Source organism: Ambystoma mexicanum, chromosome 2q (assembly GCF_040938575.1).
Source record: "Ambystoma mexicanum isolate Mex_15411 chromosome 2q, UKY_AmexF1_1, whole genome shotgun sequence".
Taxonomy (NCBI): domain Eukaryota; kingdom Metazoa; phylum Chordata; class Amphibia; order Caudata; family Ambystomatidae; genus Ambystoma; species Ambystoma mexicanum.
Genome location: NC_090924.1, coordinates 428,529,093 through 428,547,085, shown reverse-complemented (window position 1 = coordinate 428,547,085; position 17,993 = coordinate 428,529,093). Strand labels below are relative to the sequence as shown.

The following is a 17,993-nucleotide window of genomic DNA, read 5'->3' as shown; positions in this document are numbered from 1 at the left end:
GCATTTGTCAAAGAGTTGTTCTAGGGCAAAAGGGAAGTCCAGGGAGTAAGTATTGGGAATCGGGAGTGGAGGGAATACGGATCTGTGGAACAGCTATCAAAGTTATCAATGTTGCAAATTATCGAGTGTCAAATTATCGGAGCGTCAAGTTATCAGAGCGGGCAATTATCAAAGTGGCAAATTATCCAAGTGGCAAATTATCCAAGGCACATTTTCAAGGTGGCATATGATCAAAGTGGCAAAGTATCCCAGTGGACAGATATCCCAGTGGCAAAGTATTGAAGTTGGAAGTATCCCGGTGATAAAATAACAAATGGTAAATGTTCTTAGTTGTACAATATTCCAGTGGCAAGTTGTCAAAGTGGCACACTTTTAAGTAGCAAATATCTTACTTGAAAAATATCATAGTGGCAAGTTATCCAAGTGACAAAACATCAAAGTGGGTAATTATAAAAGTGACAAAGTGTCCCAATGGCCAATTGTCAAAGTGGCAAATTGTCAAAGTGGCAAAATATCACTGTGCTAAAATATCAAAGTTGTACACATCACAGTGGCAGACTATCAAAGTGGGAAATATTACAGCAGTGAAATATCAAAGGGAAAATATATAACTACATATATTAAAAATGTATATAAGCATCTGCAAGAGGGGGAGCCCAAAGGCTGTCCAGAGAGCTAAGTTTGATTGTGGTCACAGGTGAAATATACCCCCAGAAGAGTTGGCCCCCATCAGATGGTTGAGCAAGATGAATGTGAGAGGAAGGAAATAAAGAAATTCCAAAACTTGACCACAAAAAGTGATTTCCTTTACTTGGGACTGTTTGTATGCGATAGTAATTCATCAGTGGATCTTGAAAGGCCCTGTTAGTGCCCAAAAGCAATGAATGAATCTCCAACAGAAACCACAGAGATTTCTGAGAGTGAAAGACAGCCACCTTTGGTCACTGGTATATAACGGTTGAAGGGTGGTAGAGAAGAAGGATTGTGAGGGTTTCTGAAGGTGATGCCCTGTGGAGCTTCTAAAAAAAGACTGCAACTAAAGCTAGTATATTTGGAATATCAATGAGGAAGGGCCAGGTGGTCTGCCGGCTCTTGCATGGGGCAAATACACTGCAATGTAACAGAGGCTGCTGTTGCAAGACATTCTATAGTAGAGGAAAGAGTGCATGAGAGACTACTTTAGTGAAGCAAGGGAAGTGAGGCAGGTCCAATAGACGATTAATACAACACATTACCCCAAAATGGAGCATGGAGAATTACCAATCATGTTTCCCAAGGAAACTAGCAGGAAATCAAGAGATGCCTTTGAAAGTACAAGTCCAACCAACATTCGAGACCACAGGAAGAATCAAAGAAGAACATGCCTCACACAAAAAAAATCGAAACAAGAAAATGCCATGCGTAGAGACTGGTAGTCACGGTCCTGCAAATAGCTAGAAATTCCCTAGACGGTACGCTAGAGAGCCCGGAGCCAAGATGGCCGTGTTTCTCTAAACTCTGTTTGAGAACTATCATGAGGGGAGCCTGCTGCAGCACCCATTGAGAAGGTCACCATATCCAGTGGATGGGGAAACGTTCCTGAAGGGGTCGTACAGCCCTTAACCCGAGTCTGGGCTGCAGAGACGACCTGGTGGTGCTTGCCAGCGATGGAGGGGCCGCAAGGCTTGTGCGACCTGGGATAGCCAGCCGGCGCTGAATGAGGGACGGCATGCTGATGTTAGCTGATGGCGCCCGGGGCTGTGCGTAGTGGACTTTTCTGAATCTTGAGGCAGCAATCTGGTGGTGCGACCAGGCCCCCGCGGGTGCTGACCCGGCGGGAGCACTGAGGAGGAGGACAACCAACGGCTGAGCAAGAGGAGTGGCCCGGAGTGCGCTGGGACGGGAGCATGCTGGCAGAACCCCGGGTGCTCGTGGGAGACTAAACGTGCTGCAACCCCTCTGAGGAGGTGCGTGGCCATGGGCGGCGGTGAGGACGCCTTTGGGTGAGTGCCTGCCCTCCCTTGGTGGCAGCACTGTGGCCAAGGTCGCGCTTCCAGTGCCAGCTGGCGGTCTGTGAGGCTGCAGCCAAGTGAGAGGGGCCAGTGTGTGAGAACGGGGGAGGCCCCACCCAGAGACGGCGGTGCCTTGGTTGGGGGAGTTTCGGGAGACCGGCTGGACTCCGAGTGGCGGATACCTAGCCTGGCCCTGGGCTGCACTGGAGCTGGTGCGCTCAAGAGCACATAAGTGCCCACCTTGATTCCCCCACGGCTGATGACTTCCTCTGCATAGTGACTGGCCTGAACACTGACAGCAGCACAACAGGGGGTGCCGGGGCGTCAGAGGCATTTGCTGCCTAATATGGCAAGAAAATACTCTTATCCCTGAACCGCATGTGCAGGGACAATTAGGAGTAAAGTGGTCCTTCGGGCCGACAGCTCTGCAGGGGCGAGGGAGTGCCCTCTGGGGCCCAAGTGACGAGACACCAAGGCGCCTGACCAATCTGCTGGTAAAACTGAGACCCACACACGGTAACGGGCAGGTACCCCCGCCAGAGCAGGGAAGAACTGGATGGGACTTCTGATGTGGGGCTGGGTAACTTCGATTAGGCGGAATCAAGGGCGCCGCCAGTTGTGCAGAACGAGGCAAGGAGAAGAAGGGTGCCCTGGGCGAACCTCTACAGCAGCAGGACTTGCACCCCAAAACTAGATGCATCCAGGTCCTGCTCTCACGGCCCCACATGCGCTAGGGTGACACCTCGGGCGTGCACCTTGAGGCAACGACCACCGCCCTAGCATGAAATCTACAAAGGGGGTGAGCTGGGTCTATCCACTAGCTGGAGGCTGGGAGCTTAACTCAAGGGGTTAATGCTCCTGGCTGGCCCACAGCGGGCATTTAACCTCCATTATTGGAGCACCAGCAAGGCGAGGTAAAGGCAGATATATGGCTAAGGGAAACAAGTGGCAATCCCGCTTGACGTTCTCCCAGAAGGAAGGGCTGAGCAAAGTGAACAAGAAGATGCTTGCACCTCAAAACACCCCTGATAGGTCATCCCTCCCAGGTCAGGATGAGCCACCTGCGAGGACAAATGTGAATGCCCCGTTGTTAGAACTTGACCTGGTGTTAGCTGAGATGTGGTCAGGCTTTGCGACCATTAACACCAAACTCGACGGGATGGAATATAAGGTCGATAGGATGCAGGAGCCCATCGAGAAGGAGAGCGGGCAGATATCCCAGGTGGAGTTTCGGGTGGGGTCGCTGGAAGATACCAGTGGCGAAGTGGCGCAGACGCTCCGCTCGTTGCAGAGGGAAGTAAAGGCAGTAAGGATAAAAATGAGGATCTCGAGGCGAGATCACAAAGATACAACATTCGGGTGGTGGGGGTCCCATAATCTATCCCGCAGCAGAACATGGAGGTCTTTATGGTAAACTTCATTAAGGAGGTCCTGCAGGGGCCCCAACAGTCCATTCAATTCCTGGTCGAGAGGGCACATTGGGTGTCACAGACTACTCCTAAACCGGGCCAGAGCCCTCGCACAATTATTATGAGTCTGCTGAATTAAATTACAGAGACCGGGACATCATACTCCGCAGGGCCAAAGAGTTGGGGGACCTCACCTATGAGAATTCCAGAGTATCCTTTTATCCGGACTTCACCCCGTCCGTCCAGAAGGCCCGCCTCTCCATCCTGGTGGCAAAAAGAGCACTTTGGGATTGTGCGCTGAAGTATGCCATGCTGTATCCGTCCAAACTACGAGTCCAGCATGGAGGTCAGACACACTTTTTCACAGATCCAGGTGCAGTGCAGGACTTCCTTGAGACACTACCAAAGTAACCAGCCAGGCCTAAAAGCAGGTGCATGAGCTTGTGTGAGGGCTGTGCAAGAGCTCTTATGTTAGTTGGAAGCTATGCCAGGTCAACCCCTGGTTAAACGTGTCTATTACACAAGTTCTCCCCGATGGGTATTTCACATGATTGCTTAAAAATGTAACAAATCAGTGCTGATGCATAACAAGGTTATGATTGGAAAGGCCTCTCCTTGGGGTCTGGAGCAGTGAGAGGTCACTTGGGCTGTGGAGTCCGGCACCCCTGGGCTGTGACCCATGGTAACACAGTTGTTGAGGGTAGCTGAGCGGGGGTTAAGAATCACTGCAAGTTGGGGGTGGGAAGTGTGGGTGGGGGTGGGTATGTCTGAGGAATGGTGGGGAGGCAGGGCGTGGTGGGAGGGGGGAATATGTTGGGTAAATTGGGCATTGTTTTTTCCAAATGATTCATGCCTCTTGGGATCGGTCAGTAGCTGGAGTACTGCTCAAATGAGCATTCGGGCATGGCAGGGATATTCAAACAGTCTCTGGTCTAATGGTGGCTTGTAGAATGGTCAGTTGGAACGTGCGTGGACTTAACAACTCGTGCAAGGCCTGCAAAGTCGTCCAATATTGAGAAAGGCACGGCACCAAGGTGGTCCTGCTTCAAGAAACTCATTTGGTAGGTAGGGGATATGGGGGGGACCCGAGGAGAGATAGATCGGTTGGGGGAGGGGAGTTTCTGCGCTCTAAGGCAGAGGAAGCAGTGCTGAGTTACATGCAGGAGCTAGAGCTGGGTGATGTGTGGAGGCTACTCTGACCAGAAGGAAGGAAGTACTCATTCCACTCGACGGTGCATGGGACCTCCTCACGTTTGGACTATATTTTGGCGAGCCCCCCATCCCTCCCTGGTACACCGAACAGTTGATTGTGTACTTCTGCCTAGAACATTATCTGACCCCTCGCCCGTCCTCTGGTCGATGAGCCCGGAACGGGAGGGAACCTCTCACCCCTTGCATGGCTGGTTCAAGTCATACTTTCGTGAGACTTTGAGTTCTGTAACTAAGATGAGTTCTGTATGGGATGCGTTTAAGGTGGTGTTCTGGGGCGGATGCCTGTCCCTGGAATTGGGAGTGTTGAAACTGATCCGTAGGCAGCTAAATGAAAGAACTGGAAATCAAGGTACATGAAGGGGAGGTAGCTGAGGGGGGCGGGACTGCCTCCAGGGCCAAACTGAGGGAAGCGCTGGACCGCTTTAATAAACTTGCTGAGCGGGAGGTTAAATACCTGGCGCACCCGGCAATGGCCCGCAGGTTTGATGAGGAGGGTAGGCTATGCAAACTACTGGCAGCAATGTTGAAGCGTGAAATGGGCAGTACGGATATAGCAGCGGTGCGAACGGCGGAGGGTGTGGTGGCTGTGAAGCTGGAGGCTATAGTGGACGTCTTTCCGAGTATTATGAGAACTTGTATGCGTCAAGAGGGTCGATACCTATGGCAGAGCTAGAGGGATATATAAAGGAGGCAACCCTCCCGGTGCTGAGTGGAGAGGCGGCAGAAGCACTAGCCGCGCCCATTACACTTGACGAGATCCTCCAAAGCGCCTGGCACTGAAGGAATAACAGCTGAATTCTACAAGGATATGATATGATATGAAATGATAGGTTATTTATAACGTGCTTAATACCCAGAGGTTTCTAAGCACGGACCCGGGGATCGAACCTGTGTTGCTTTCAAGACGAGCACGTTGCCCCTGAGCTATCCTCTCCAGTGGGGTCCCGAGTTGGTTCAGCATCTGTATTCGGTGTGGGAGAGGGTGGAACTGCTCCCCCCAATGATGCGTGAAGCCGTGATTATGCTGATCCTGAAACCAGAGAAGGACCCTTTGGAATGCTCTTCGTACTGCCGGATCTCTTTGTTGAACCTTGACACTACAATTCTCGCCCAGGTGTTGGCAGGCCGCCTGCTCCTGTATATTTCGAACATCATACACATAGACCAGTCAGGTTTTATACCTGGGAGGTCGACTTCATTAAACCTGTGTAGATTGTTTGCAGTCCTAGCCTAGATTGACCCCAAGGTCCAGGCTACGGCGGCTCTGCTCGATATGGTGAAAGCATTTGACTCCATTGAATGGAACTACCTATTCGAGGTGTTGCGTCAGGTGGGGGGCCCCAGAGTATTATCTATCGGTGGTGTGGCTACTGTATGCCAGATTGAGCGCCCAAATTGGGATTGGTGGCACAAGATCTGATGCCTTTGATCTGGGTCGGGGGACCAGGCAGGCCTACCCGCTGTCACCCCTGCTCTTTGCTGTGGTGATCGAGGGAATGGCAGCTCGACTGTGAAAATTTCATGGGGCCATGGATCTAGCTTTGGGTAGTACAAGGGAATTAGTATCACTGTAGGAGGTCAATGCAATTCTATACTTTAAAGACCCTGCAACGAATCTGGGACGTAGGAGGTTGTAAGGTTTGTGAAGTCCTCGGGTCTCTGGATAAACAGGACTAAATCCATTTTATTTCCACTGAATGAAGCTACGTTAAACCTACAAACACCAAATGGTACAGATGGGAGCAGATGGCTGTTATATATCAGGGGGTGCGGGTTAGTAGGGACACCTAAATGCTCTTGGCAGACAACCATGTAAGATACTTGCATACCCTGAAGGCGAAGGTGGAGAGGTGGTGCAAGCTTCCCCTTTCGCTACTGGGCAGGATCGCGGTAGCCAAGATGGTAGTGATCCCCAAACTACTATACATCTTTCAGAACATCCCGGTATGGCCGTGGGTCTGCTACTTTGCAGAAGTAAAGGCCGAGCTAACTTGGCACCCGCGAAACCCACAAAATAGCTGGGATACACTGGCTCTACTCTGGGAAAGAAGGTGTGTCGGCGCACCAGACGTGGAGCTATATTTACCAGCAGCACAGTTATACTTTGTGTCGCTATGGATGCTGAGGCCCCACCTTATCCTCATGTGTGCATAGAAAAATGCTCAGTGCGCCGGTTCTCTCTGCAGGGGGTCTTGGTCTTCAGAAGGGTGTCATATAAATGTAAATGTGATCCTGTGGCATGCACGCTACATGCATGGAATAGAGTACAGAAGCGGTTGCGGGTAGACGTCCCTTTTGACCCGCCATACTATAGTGGACTATAGAGAGTCTGGCACCAACATGCAATGAAGCTATCATTCAGGAATGGCGGGGTACAGGGATTAACCACATGGAGGACCTGTTCCCGAACGGGACATTTGTTACCCAAGAGTTATTTGCTGAAAAGATGGGAGAGGGTTTTCAATGCGGGTTGTAGTATTTCAAAATGTGAGCAGCATTCAGAGAGTGGTCCCCTACGTTCCCAGAGATGCCGCTACTCCACTGATGACATTTATTGTAGGTTCATCCGTAAGCAGAGGAGTGGTCTCCGCAATATATAGGCTAGTTCAACATGACTCCCCTCAGGACGTCCTAAAGTGTAAACCGGTTATATTATAAGAGTACCTGTAATAACGCAGGTCCTCCAGGCAAGTAGTACAGAAATCACAAAATGGACCTTGGTAAATGAGGTTAGAGGACTAAATTACACAACAAATTAACTATACTTTTTCGAAACACAAATTTATTCAAATTAAACTTCTTGACACTGTTTGCTCATAGAGCACATACATTCATATACCTTACACATCACCCAATTCATTCCACCATACATACAACCTTTCGTTCGCACACATCCAATGATTACATTTTATGCAAAAACAGGTATTCAAAACCTTAATAAAACATATCAATAAATCATTTCCTTACAGCTATAGCAACTGTAAGTATGTATTTGAGTCGAATAGCACCTAAGCTTATTCACAACATCTACATGTTTCAGTCGTCACACAACGCCTTTTTTACAATTGGCCTAATATTTCTAGGAAATAGAGTAACCAGTGATTTTACCAAAAATGTTTTTTCAACGGATTGTTTAACCAAAACAAATCCATCGAAAAAACACAGATTTTTAGAGAAATATATATATACATATGGGGTGGGGTCCGTAGGAGATTGGGGGGTTAAAACATAGGGAAACGGGGGGTCGGGGGGATTTGGGGAATGGTAAAGAAATCCATCGGGAAAAAAAGTTTGCGTTAAAATCACAGTGAACCGGAAATACAGCAATATTCACTATATCAGCTGCAGATCGCTAAATGGCAGAGTCCGCACAATGAGGTTTCAAACGTATGTCTTTAAAGCTTCCCACAGATCTCTACAACATGAGCATTGACTGACGAAGCTATCGCCCAGAGAGAATGTGGACTAGGGTAAATGGATGCACTGATACAGGAGTTACATAAAAAGGACATAAGGTAACTATCATGGCCAGGCTGATGCATGTGGACTCCATGCAAAATAATGTGACATCCTAATATTGGACTCTACAAGCAGAAACTACTTGGACCACTGCAGCTCAGGGTGATAGTTAACTGGACAATAAAAGAAGAGCAGAGCTCTCAAGCTGCACTGTCTCAGGCATGAGCAGATTATTCAGTCCTGTTTGTCTTTGTGCTCCGGGACATTTAGTCCTGTGTTACAAGGGGAAAGGCAAACTTACATGTAGCAGGATACAAATAATGCAATTCTGGATATGCCATACATTAAATAAGTTGGGAGTGCAGTAAAAAGAAATGGCAGCAAAAGAATAAAAATGTTGTGTGGATATGTCCTGAAACGCAAAGCGTAACTATTCAAATGAAATATCCCCACCCCTGAATTATTTTTAAAAAGAATTATAAACCTATAAACCATTCTTTTTATAAACGTTGTTAAAATGATATATTGAACAATGCCCACTTTTGCTTCACTCTCTTAGAAACACATGAATGATTTGGTTGTTTTAAATTGTCTAGACTTGAATGGCTGATCCTGAGTTTCTTGTCTGATTAGAACAACCTGTCAAGAGAGCATGTATGCTGCTATCCAGCTACTAGCAGCCATATCAGATAGATCATTCTGCCAAGGCAAATTGATTTTATTTATTTAAATGCTAAATTAATTTACGTTAATGTTGGTGGGTATTTTAATCTTTTACAAAGGTAGCGGGCGCCCCTCTCTCGCAAGAACAGACATGATAACCTGTTCAGTGGTTATTAACCACTTGAAAGTTCGCAGCCACTGCTTTTACTCACTGTGCTTTTCACAGATGGGAAATATCCATTTGCATATCAGTCTTTGTCCTGCCCAGGGGCAGTCCAGCACCGAAATCCAATGGCAATTCCAATCTGAACGAGAGTATCACCAGCAACCCCATACACGTGTTTCACCCTTGTTGGGGATCATCAGTGAGGTGAAGCTGATGCCTCTCTAAGCACAGTGAGAGGGAGACCACGTCTGGTTGCCCCCAGGAGACCTAGGGTTACCAATCCCAGGTTCCTTAAAAAATAGTTTTACAAAGGTAGCGGCCGCCCCTCTCTCGCAAGAACAGACATGATAACCTGTTCAGTGGTTATTAACCACTTGAGAGTTCGCAGCCACTGCTTTTACTCACTGTGCTTTTCACAGATGGGAAATATCCATTTGCATATCAGTCTTTGTCCTGCCCAGGGGCAGTCCAGCACCGAAATCCAATGGCAATTCCAATCTGAACGAGAGTACCACCAGCAACCCCATACACGTGTTTCACCCTTGTTGGGGATCATCAGTGAGGTGAAGCTGATGCCTCTCTAAGCACAGTGAGAGGGAGACCACGTCTGGTTGCCCCCAGGAGACCTAGGGTTACCAATCCCAGGTTCCTTAAAAAATAGTTTTACAAAGGTAGCGGGCGCCCCTCTCTCGCAAGAACAGACATGATAACCTGTTCAGTGGTTATTAACCACTTGAGAGTTCGCAGCCACTGCTTCTACTCACTGTGCTTTTCACAGATGGGAAATATCCATTTGCATATCAGTCTTTGTCCTGCCCAGGGGCAGTCCAGCACCGAAATCCGATGGCAATTCCAATCTGAACGAGAGTACCACCAGCAACCCCATACACGTGTTTCACCCTTGTTGGGGATCATCAGTGAGGTGAAGCTGATGCCTCTCTAAGCACAGTGAGAGGGAGACCACGTCTGGTTGCCCCCCCCTCTCTCGCAAGAACAGACATGATAACCTGTTCAGTGGTTATTAACCACTTGAGAGTTCGCAGCCACTGCTTTTACTCACTGTGCTTTTCACAGATGGGAAATATCCATTTGCATCAGTCTTTGTTGCTGGTGGTACTCTCGTTCAGATTGGAATTGCCATTGTATTTCGGTGCTGGACTGCCCCTGGGCAGGACAAAGACTGATATGCAAATGGATATATCCCATCTGTGAAAGGCACAGTGAGTAAAAGCAGTGGCTGCGAACTCTCAAGTGGTTAATAACCACTGAACAGGTTATCATGTCTGTTCTTGCGAGAGAGGGGCGCCCGCTACCTTTGTAAAACTATTTGTTAAGGAACCTGGGATTGGTAACCCTAGGTCTCCTGGGGGCAACCAGACGTGGTCTCCCTCTCACTGTGCTTAGAGTGGCATCAGCTTCACCTCACTGATGATCCCCAACAAGGGTGAAACACGTGTATGGGGTTGCTGGTGGTACTCTCGTTCAGACTGGAATTGCCATTGTATTTCGGTGCTGGACTGCCCCTGGGCAGGACAAAGACTGATATGCAAATGGATATTTCCCATCTGTGAAAGGCACAGTGAGTAAAAGCAGTGGCTGCGAACTCTCAAGTGGTTAATAACCACTGAACAGGTTATCATGTCTGTTCTTGCGAGAGAGGGGCGCCCGCTACCTTTGTAAAACTATTTGTTAAGGAACCTGGGATTGGTAACCCTAGGTCTCCTGGGGGCAACCAGACGTGGTCTCCCTCTCACTGTGCTTAGAGAGGCATCAGCTTCACCTCACTGATGATCCCCAACAAGGGTGAAACACGTGTATGGGGTTGCTGGTGGTACTCTCGTTCAGATTGGAATTGCCATTGTATTTCGGTGCTGGACTGCCCCTGGGCAGGACAAAGACTGATATGCAAATGGATATTTCCCATCTGTGAAAGGCACAGTGAGTAAAAGCAGTGGCTGCGAACTCTCAAGTGGTTAATAACCACTGAACAGGTTATCATGTCTGTTCTTGCGAGAGAGGGGCGCCCGCTACCTTTGTAAAACTATTTGTTAAGGAACCTGGGATTGGTAACCCTAGGTCTCCTGGGGGCAACCAGACGTGGTCTCCCTCTCACTGTGCTTAGAGAGGCATCAGCTTCACCTCACTGATGATCCCCAACAAGGGTGAAACACGTGTATGGGGTTGCTGGTGGTACTCTCGTTCAGATTGGAATTGCCATTGTATTTCGGTGCTGGACTGCCCCTGGGCAGGACAAAGACTGATATGCAAATGGATATTTCCCATCTGTGAAAGGCACAGTGAGTAAAAGCAGTGGCTGCGAACTCTCAAGTGGTTAATAACCACTGAACAGGTTATCATGTCTGTTCTTGCGAGAGAGGGGCGCCCGCTACCTTTGTAAAACTATAGGTATTTTAATCTTAATTGCTGGTTTTACTTCTATTCACAACTGTCGTATCCCCACTCCCCTAGTTAACCTTTTGAAAATAAAACATGTTGCGGAGATACATTTTGTTTGATATCATACTGCAACAAGGTAAGTCTTTCTTTCGGTTACATTGTACCAAGTTATAAATAAACGCATGTGGCTAGGCATATGGGACTGCAAGTTTAGTTTAATGAATCCCGACCAATTGAATTTGTCAATGCTTTTTTTTTTAACTCTCCAGAGCCCGTGGCGGAGGGGAGGCATGCAAGGTATGCCCTTTAAACATGAATATGCTCTTATTTTGAAAAGTACTCATTTTATTTTTTTTAATTTTTTGTATTACTTGTTTTTAATCAAAATTAAAGATGTTTTCAAGGGAGAAGAGTTTGTTGCTTATTATTTGCTGCAAGAAAAGTACTTATTACTTACAACAAAAAAATGAACAATCAGAATTATATTTTGTGCGACCTGTACCATATTTATTCGCCCTGCATCCGATTATGAAAAGTTGTAAGGACAAAGCCATGAGATAATTGTAATGTTGCCTGCCAGTTTTGGAACTTGCTGGATTGATACAATCTGTGTAGCAGAACATGGCAACATCTCAAAGGGAAGGAATTTAAACAAAGAAATAAAAGGAAGCCTGAATGTACTTACGGGTCGCGGCCCGCTCCATGTTCATGAGAGGCTGGTCCGAGAATTGTCGCATCACCTCATAGCGCTGTGAGCAGAGACAAGAAGAATAGGTCAGAGGGATGAGCAGAAGAGAACATAGGTGGCTCCAGCCACAGTCAGAGTAACAGCTGGAGGGCTTTTGAGTTGTCAAGATTACATAGCAGAGCTGAGCGACAGATATGGAGCTTTGAGTTTTGCCTAGCTCCTAGTACAGGTCAGGGACATACTGCAACCCACTCTGTTCAAAACCTTCTGTCTTTTGGATGCCCTGCTCTGTTGCAACATATCCATATTTCCCTAAAGGACAGACCCCCTCTTAACCAACTCAGGAGCTCTCTTGTTCTAACATATGGGGACACAATCTAGATCCATCTTCATGTTAGAATGTGTACCGTGTACTTTTACCTAGCCATGATTTTTATTTTTAACAGCTTTGAAAAAATAAAAATAAAGTTTTATGGTGGCAAGTGTAGGTACAGATAAAGACCAAAAGGTATATTTTTTAGACATGCTCTGTAACTCTGTAACCACTTTCATTCAATGGCGGAAATAGATCAAGATACAATCATTGAAATGGCTGAGAACAGTTGCCCTATTAACATTATGGAGATGGCAATGTGGCAGGGGCAGTATGCTAAGAGAGCAGATTGTATGAAGAATCTATCTGCAAAGACAATGGTCCATATTCGCCAACAAATCTATTTATTTATTAGTTAATATACTCACAGCCAAGCAACTTTGTATATACATTAGACAAAAAACAATCTTACATAACAAACACATATAAAACACATCCTGATAAAACATCCAAATCACAGATAAAACAGGCTATCCTAAAAAAGTGCATATGTCATTACAATCATATTTATACATATCAATCTAAAATTCCATTTGATAATTCACCCAAAATATCACTGTACTTCAAGTCAAATTTTACCATAAAAAATATAGAATTAATGTCATGACCTTCCATGAATTTTGGCCACATGAAGGTCGTATCTAGACAATCATTACAAGTTCGGCGGTAGCCTTACAGGTAAAACCGGCAGGCTGCGCCAAACGTGCGCATTTTTCCGGCGCCTGGCAATGGGGAAATACAGGGCTATTCAGCCCTGGCGGACCCTGTACTTCCCCATTGCCATGCGCCGGAATGCATTACTCCCCATTCCCATTGAGTCCGGTAAGACTCAATGGGAATGGGGAGGCCGGATGCACCGGCACCATTCATGTCGGTATGCCTGCCAGTTCAGACCTGGTGGGCAGGAAGGCACCTGCAAGCTGAACTCGTAGTTTGCCGGTCCGGCAACAACGGTACCAGCAAGCTTACTGTTACCGTTGTTACAGGACCGGCAAACTTATAATGAGGCCCAATCTATTAAATTATTATACGATTTCACATAGTTGTTTCTGATCAAGTTTAAACTCATATAATGTACCAGTATGTGCAATGTGACATTTTACTGCAGATACATAGATCCAACATATGATAGCATTTAATTTAATTCACACCTGCAAAGCTGAGGTATTTAAGAGGCAATTCAATAACCAGCAACTAAAGTTCAAAGTGGTTCAAAGGGATCTATGTGATCACTGTGCCGACTTTCAAAAAGCTAGCTTCCATTACGGCGCGGCTGTTAAGGATTTCAAAGGGGCGTCACACTCCAGACCAGGGCCCTTGATACTTGCCGGGATGCAGCGTACAATCAAAAAGATTTTAGATTTATGAATTTGGATTCAATTTTGAGAAGGCAGCCAACCTGTCTCACACCCCCCTTAACGTACACCCTGTCTTGCAATGGACCATGAACCAGCCCAGTGTCTAATAATGAAATATTTATTTTAATTTTGAATACAAATCAAACACATTCAATATAGGGCAGCAATCACCAGTGTGGTGATAATTACACAGGAAATTGATAGAACACACTTAGTTAACCTTCTAGCACAGGAGACAAAATGCACAATTAAAAGAAAGCAACATTACTTTTGGGGTAATGCTTTTAAATGGCAACACAGTTAAGCTTTCCCCCTGCAACACTCCCTCAATCCCTGTTAACCAAATTTTGTGTGGGTGGAGAGGAGTAGCAAGGAGTCAGGTATACTATGCAAAAATCGGATTGAAAAACCGACCTACCATCCCTGAATGGGAGGCAGAAATCGGATTGAGCTCCCTTCAAAAATGAGCAAAATGGCACTCGGAATTACTAAACAGTTGCTTTACATGTGCGGTTGAGTGAAGGCAAGAATGTGTTTGGCTGTATCAAAGAAACAAGAAAACCCGCAAGTTACAAGGCAGTTTACTAACAACAGTCATACAGTTTAGAAAATCGACTTTGGAATAAAAGACAGTGCAGCAAGAATCACACGTGACAGGATTGCAATTGCTACGTTTCATGGGTTTAAAATAGCAAAACGGGTTGGAAATTGAGCTAGACAAAATCGGAATGCAGGTTTAATGCTAAGGTACAAAGGCACATCACAGGTATGATATGAAAGAGAAAGGATAACTCTGGATGGATGACAGTATGGAATTCTTAAAGGGAAAGGAAACTCGGTTTATAAACCAGAACAATTTCACAAGACAACTAGGTTTTGTTATTTAGTGACTAGATTGTTATAGAAAGACACGGTATGTGAGGAGGTTACTTGCAATGGCAACCTATCCACGTCACGTTCAGCTCTATATGGGAATTAATTATATTATTCAAAATAGTACTAGGGACTTATACAACGGACTGAAAGGAATGGCACTTACACATGGAGATCAGCACAGATTTTTCTAAGGACAGGATACACAGAGGATTCTGACAATTTAAGAATTTATTAGGGTATTTATGGGATTTTTTTATGGAATTTCCTATCGGGTTTCTTATAGGGTTTGACAAATGGCATGTTAACAGAGCAAGGGATGCAGCTTTTTGGTTACTGGAGAAGGGAAATACTTACAAAGAGCCTTGTATGGGGGAGTTTGGACAGCAAACCGGGTTTCTTGACAGCGAGGCAAGATCTGGTCCTGCTCAGCGGCAGGCTCTCCAGGAGGGGATAGCTGGGCCTAGTCTGGCCACTGTAGACAGCGAGGTGCATCAGCTGGGCAAAACAGGTAGTGGGGCAAAAGCCGGACTGGTTGCTGGATAATCCCAGAAAGGGTTCCACAGCCTTTCTCCCTTTCTACCTGAATTATTGGGATTTTTGTAGGGTTTAATTCTGGATTAGAGGTTCAGCCTGGGTAAGAGGTTCTGTCTGGATCTGCTCTCAGCTACCCCTGGCCCGGCACTGGAACCTGGAATCTTGCAGGGTGAATGTTGGATGTCTGGATCTCTGAATGTGGAGTTGGATTTTTGAATCTTGGATTTTTGAATGTCCTGACTCCCACTAAGCTTCCTCCTTATAAAGGCCGGGTGACATCAGAGGATTTTTACGATGTGGGCAGAACTAAGCTAGTCCTCCCTCTAAGAATCGGATAGGTCAACCTGTGGATGTTGCCGCCTCCCTGTCAGCTGATTGGACTGAAGGCAATGACTCATTTTAGTGTGTGTGTTTTTTACAATGTGCTTTGTTCTGCCAAAGATACTTTTGCCAAAATCAGTTATGGAGCAAAACACTTATATTTACAAATGTCATTATCTGGAAAATTAGATAGGCAGATTCCATATTTCACAAGGAACATTTTGTCCAAACGCCAAGTTCATGCGATATGGCTTTGTTCTCCTGGCATTCTTTCGTGATTTCTATGAAAAATACATTCTCAAACATCCTACAAATCGATATACATGAGCCTAACAGTGTCGGGCAAATTTGCATTTAAGTTTTATAACTGTAGCATGTGCGCTTCCCCCAGAAATTACACTTTCCTGGCGTTTGCGTCCACAACATGTCAGAAGAACCTACAATGTCTTATTTTAATGGCACAAAAATTACATTTAAACCGTCATAATTTCACATTACTATTTCTTTAGGTTACTGAAATAAATACTTTCATATCAAAAAGTCCTTTAAATCAAATGGGTGGCATCTGTCACTGGAGGGCGGTCCTTAAGATTTCCTCAGTCATCCTACCCCACTGTGTCAGTTCTGGGCAGCAGGGCTACCATAGCAACCTTTCATTCTGGCAGATGCAGCTGAAGAGCGCTGTCACCAGGAATTCACACTTGTTCGTGACAAGGCCAGTTCCCCTGATCCATTGTTCTTGGCTGGAGAAATGCCAGAAAGTCTGACGAGGTCGCCACATCCCACACCTTGGCCCCTTTCATGTGCCATGGGGCTGGTCCACTTGGGGAAGGTAATTCTGTTCCCAGGGGAGGCCAATGCCTACCAAACCCATTCTGCCGGTCTCAAAGTAATTCTTTTTTTTTCTTTCTTTAAACAGAAAGCAAGTCTTTTTGGGAGTACATATCATGTATATTTTAGAGCAAACCCCCATCTTCCATCACATTTCTGTGCAAGTACAGGGCATCATTTTACCATTTCACTTTCAAAAGGCATTTTCCTGCTTGGCAAAAAGAACCATTTTACAGGAAGGGTTAATTCTTCTGGGATGTCACTTTACAAATGCAGTTTTTCCTCCCATCTTTATGCTGAACATTTCCATAGCCCTAGTCAATTTCTAATACAAGGGAATCTGTTCAAAACAAGGTTCCTTTGAAACTGACATAAGCAAAGGAAGAGAGAGAGAGCTTCTTGTGAAGAGTTTTGCTAGTGTCACTTTGTTGCAAAAGTAAACTGCCTGGAGTGAATTTCTCTGCTATTTCACAGATTTTACTTGACACACATGCCTTTCTGGGAGGACTGCCCTCATTTGCTGCTGTATAACCTGAATATGGATGAACATGGATGTGTCTTACTGGAAACAAACTGTGTAATGTTGAAAAAAATGGAAATGGTTTCAGTGCGTAGTCATTTTAAACACTGAATATTTTATTTTTCAGTGGGAAGTTTTGAGCTGGCAGCATAGCAGCACTGCCTATGAATCCTTTTCTTTGGTGCACCTGAAGAAAATACTGGCAGCCATTCTCTGGGTGTTCCAGGTTCCATCTCGCCCCATATGTGCTCGACAGAGCCAGTGCAGCCATTATTTTTGAAACTGCAAAGCGCAGTTTCGATGAAAGGGAATAGTGCTCTGCAGAGCCAGTGCAGCCGTTCTTCTTGTAACTGCTGAAAATGCAGTTTGGTGATGTAGGGGGGTTCTGCTGGGCTGGTAAATGTACCCCAAAGATTCTCCCCCCGGCTTTCCCGAGGCTTCTTGTTGAGGGAGTATAGGGCAAAGTGGGGTTCATCCAGTGGAGTTCTTCTTTCGTCTGGGAGCGGCATGCAATATCCTCCTCCGGTCTTTCATTGGACAGTGTGGAGCGACCCCCTTTCCTTCCTTTCCTTTCCAGGTCCCCAGGGAGGTCCTCATTGTCTAAGAGGGAATGGAATTAGTACTCTAATAGGAGATAAAGACATGTTTTAGAATCTTTCACTGACAGTCTTCCCGGAAGGTTGACATCAGTGGGACAAACATGCATTACATTAATTGAAGTACTTGAAAAATAACAGCAACCAATTACTTTTTTTTTTTTAATTTTTTTTTCAACTTTTATTTTTTCCGGCAGAGGTTCACAAGGCACATACATCAAGGCAACACATTTGAATGACATGTTATACTTAAGCAACATAGTAATCATAACACAGTAGACATAGCAACAGCACCAGGGCAAGTCTTAGGCAGAGGCTATGGATTACTTAACAAGGGGAAGACAGGATTGAACCTTTACACCACAGTTTCGTGATCAATAACAATAACTAAAAGTATTCCCCGTTACATGGATATACCTATGGATTTACCTATTCCCATATGCTTTCTCTTTTTCTTGCTTCTTATTCTCCAGATGTCTCCTCTATTTGGCTTTCCTTTGGCTCCTCAATCAGCTGCAAAGTGTGTCTGGGGTGACAACTTTTTAACTGGTTAATGTGGACCCATTTCTCTTCTGACAGCTCTCCTTTAGGGATGCAGA

The 17,993-nt window shown here is 45.8% G+C and overlaps 1 protein-coding gene across 4 annotated transcripts in view; it reads right to left on the bottom strand.

The window, feature by feature from the left end:
- LOC138569469 (uncharacterized) overlaps positions 1-17,993 on the bottom strand; it is a 442,006-nt gene that overhangs the window by 201,923 nt on the left and 222,090 nt on the right. For all 4 annotated transcript variants that reach the window (XM_069647461.1, XM_069647462.1, XM_069647459.1 and 1 more), the window contains one exon: positions 11,983-12,046. In XM_069647461.1, coding sequence (XP_069503562.1) covers positions 11,983-12,046 — 64 coding nt within the window. The remainder of the gene's footprint in view (positions 1-11,982; positions 12,047-17,993) is intronic.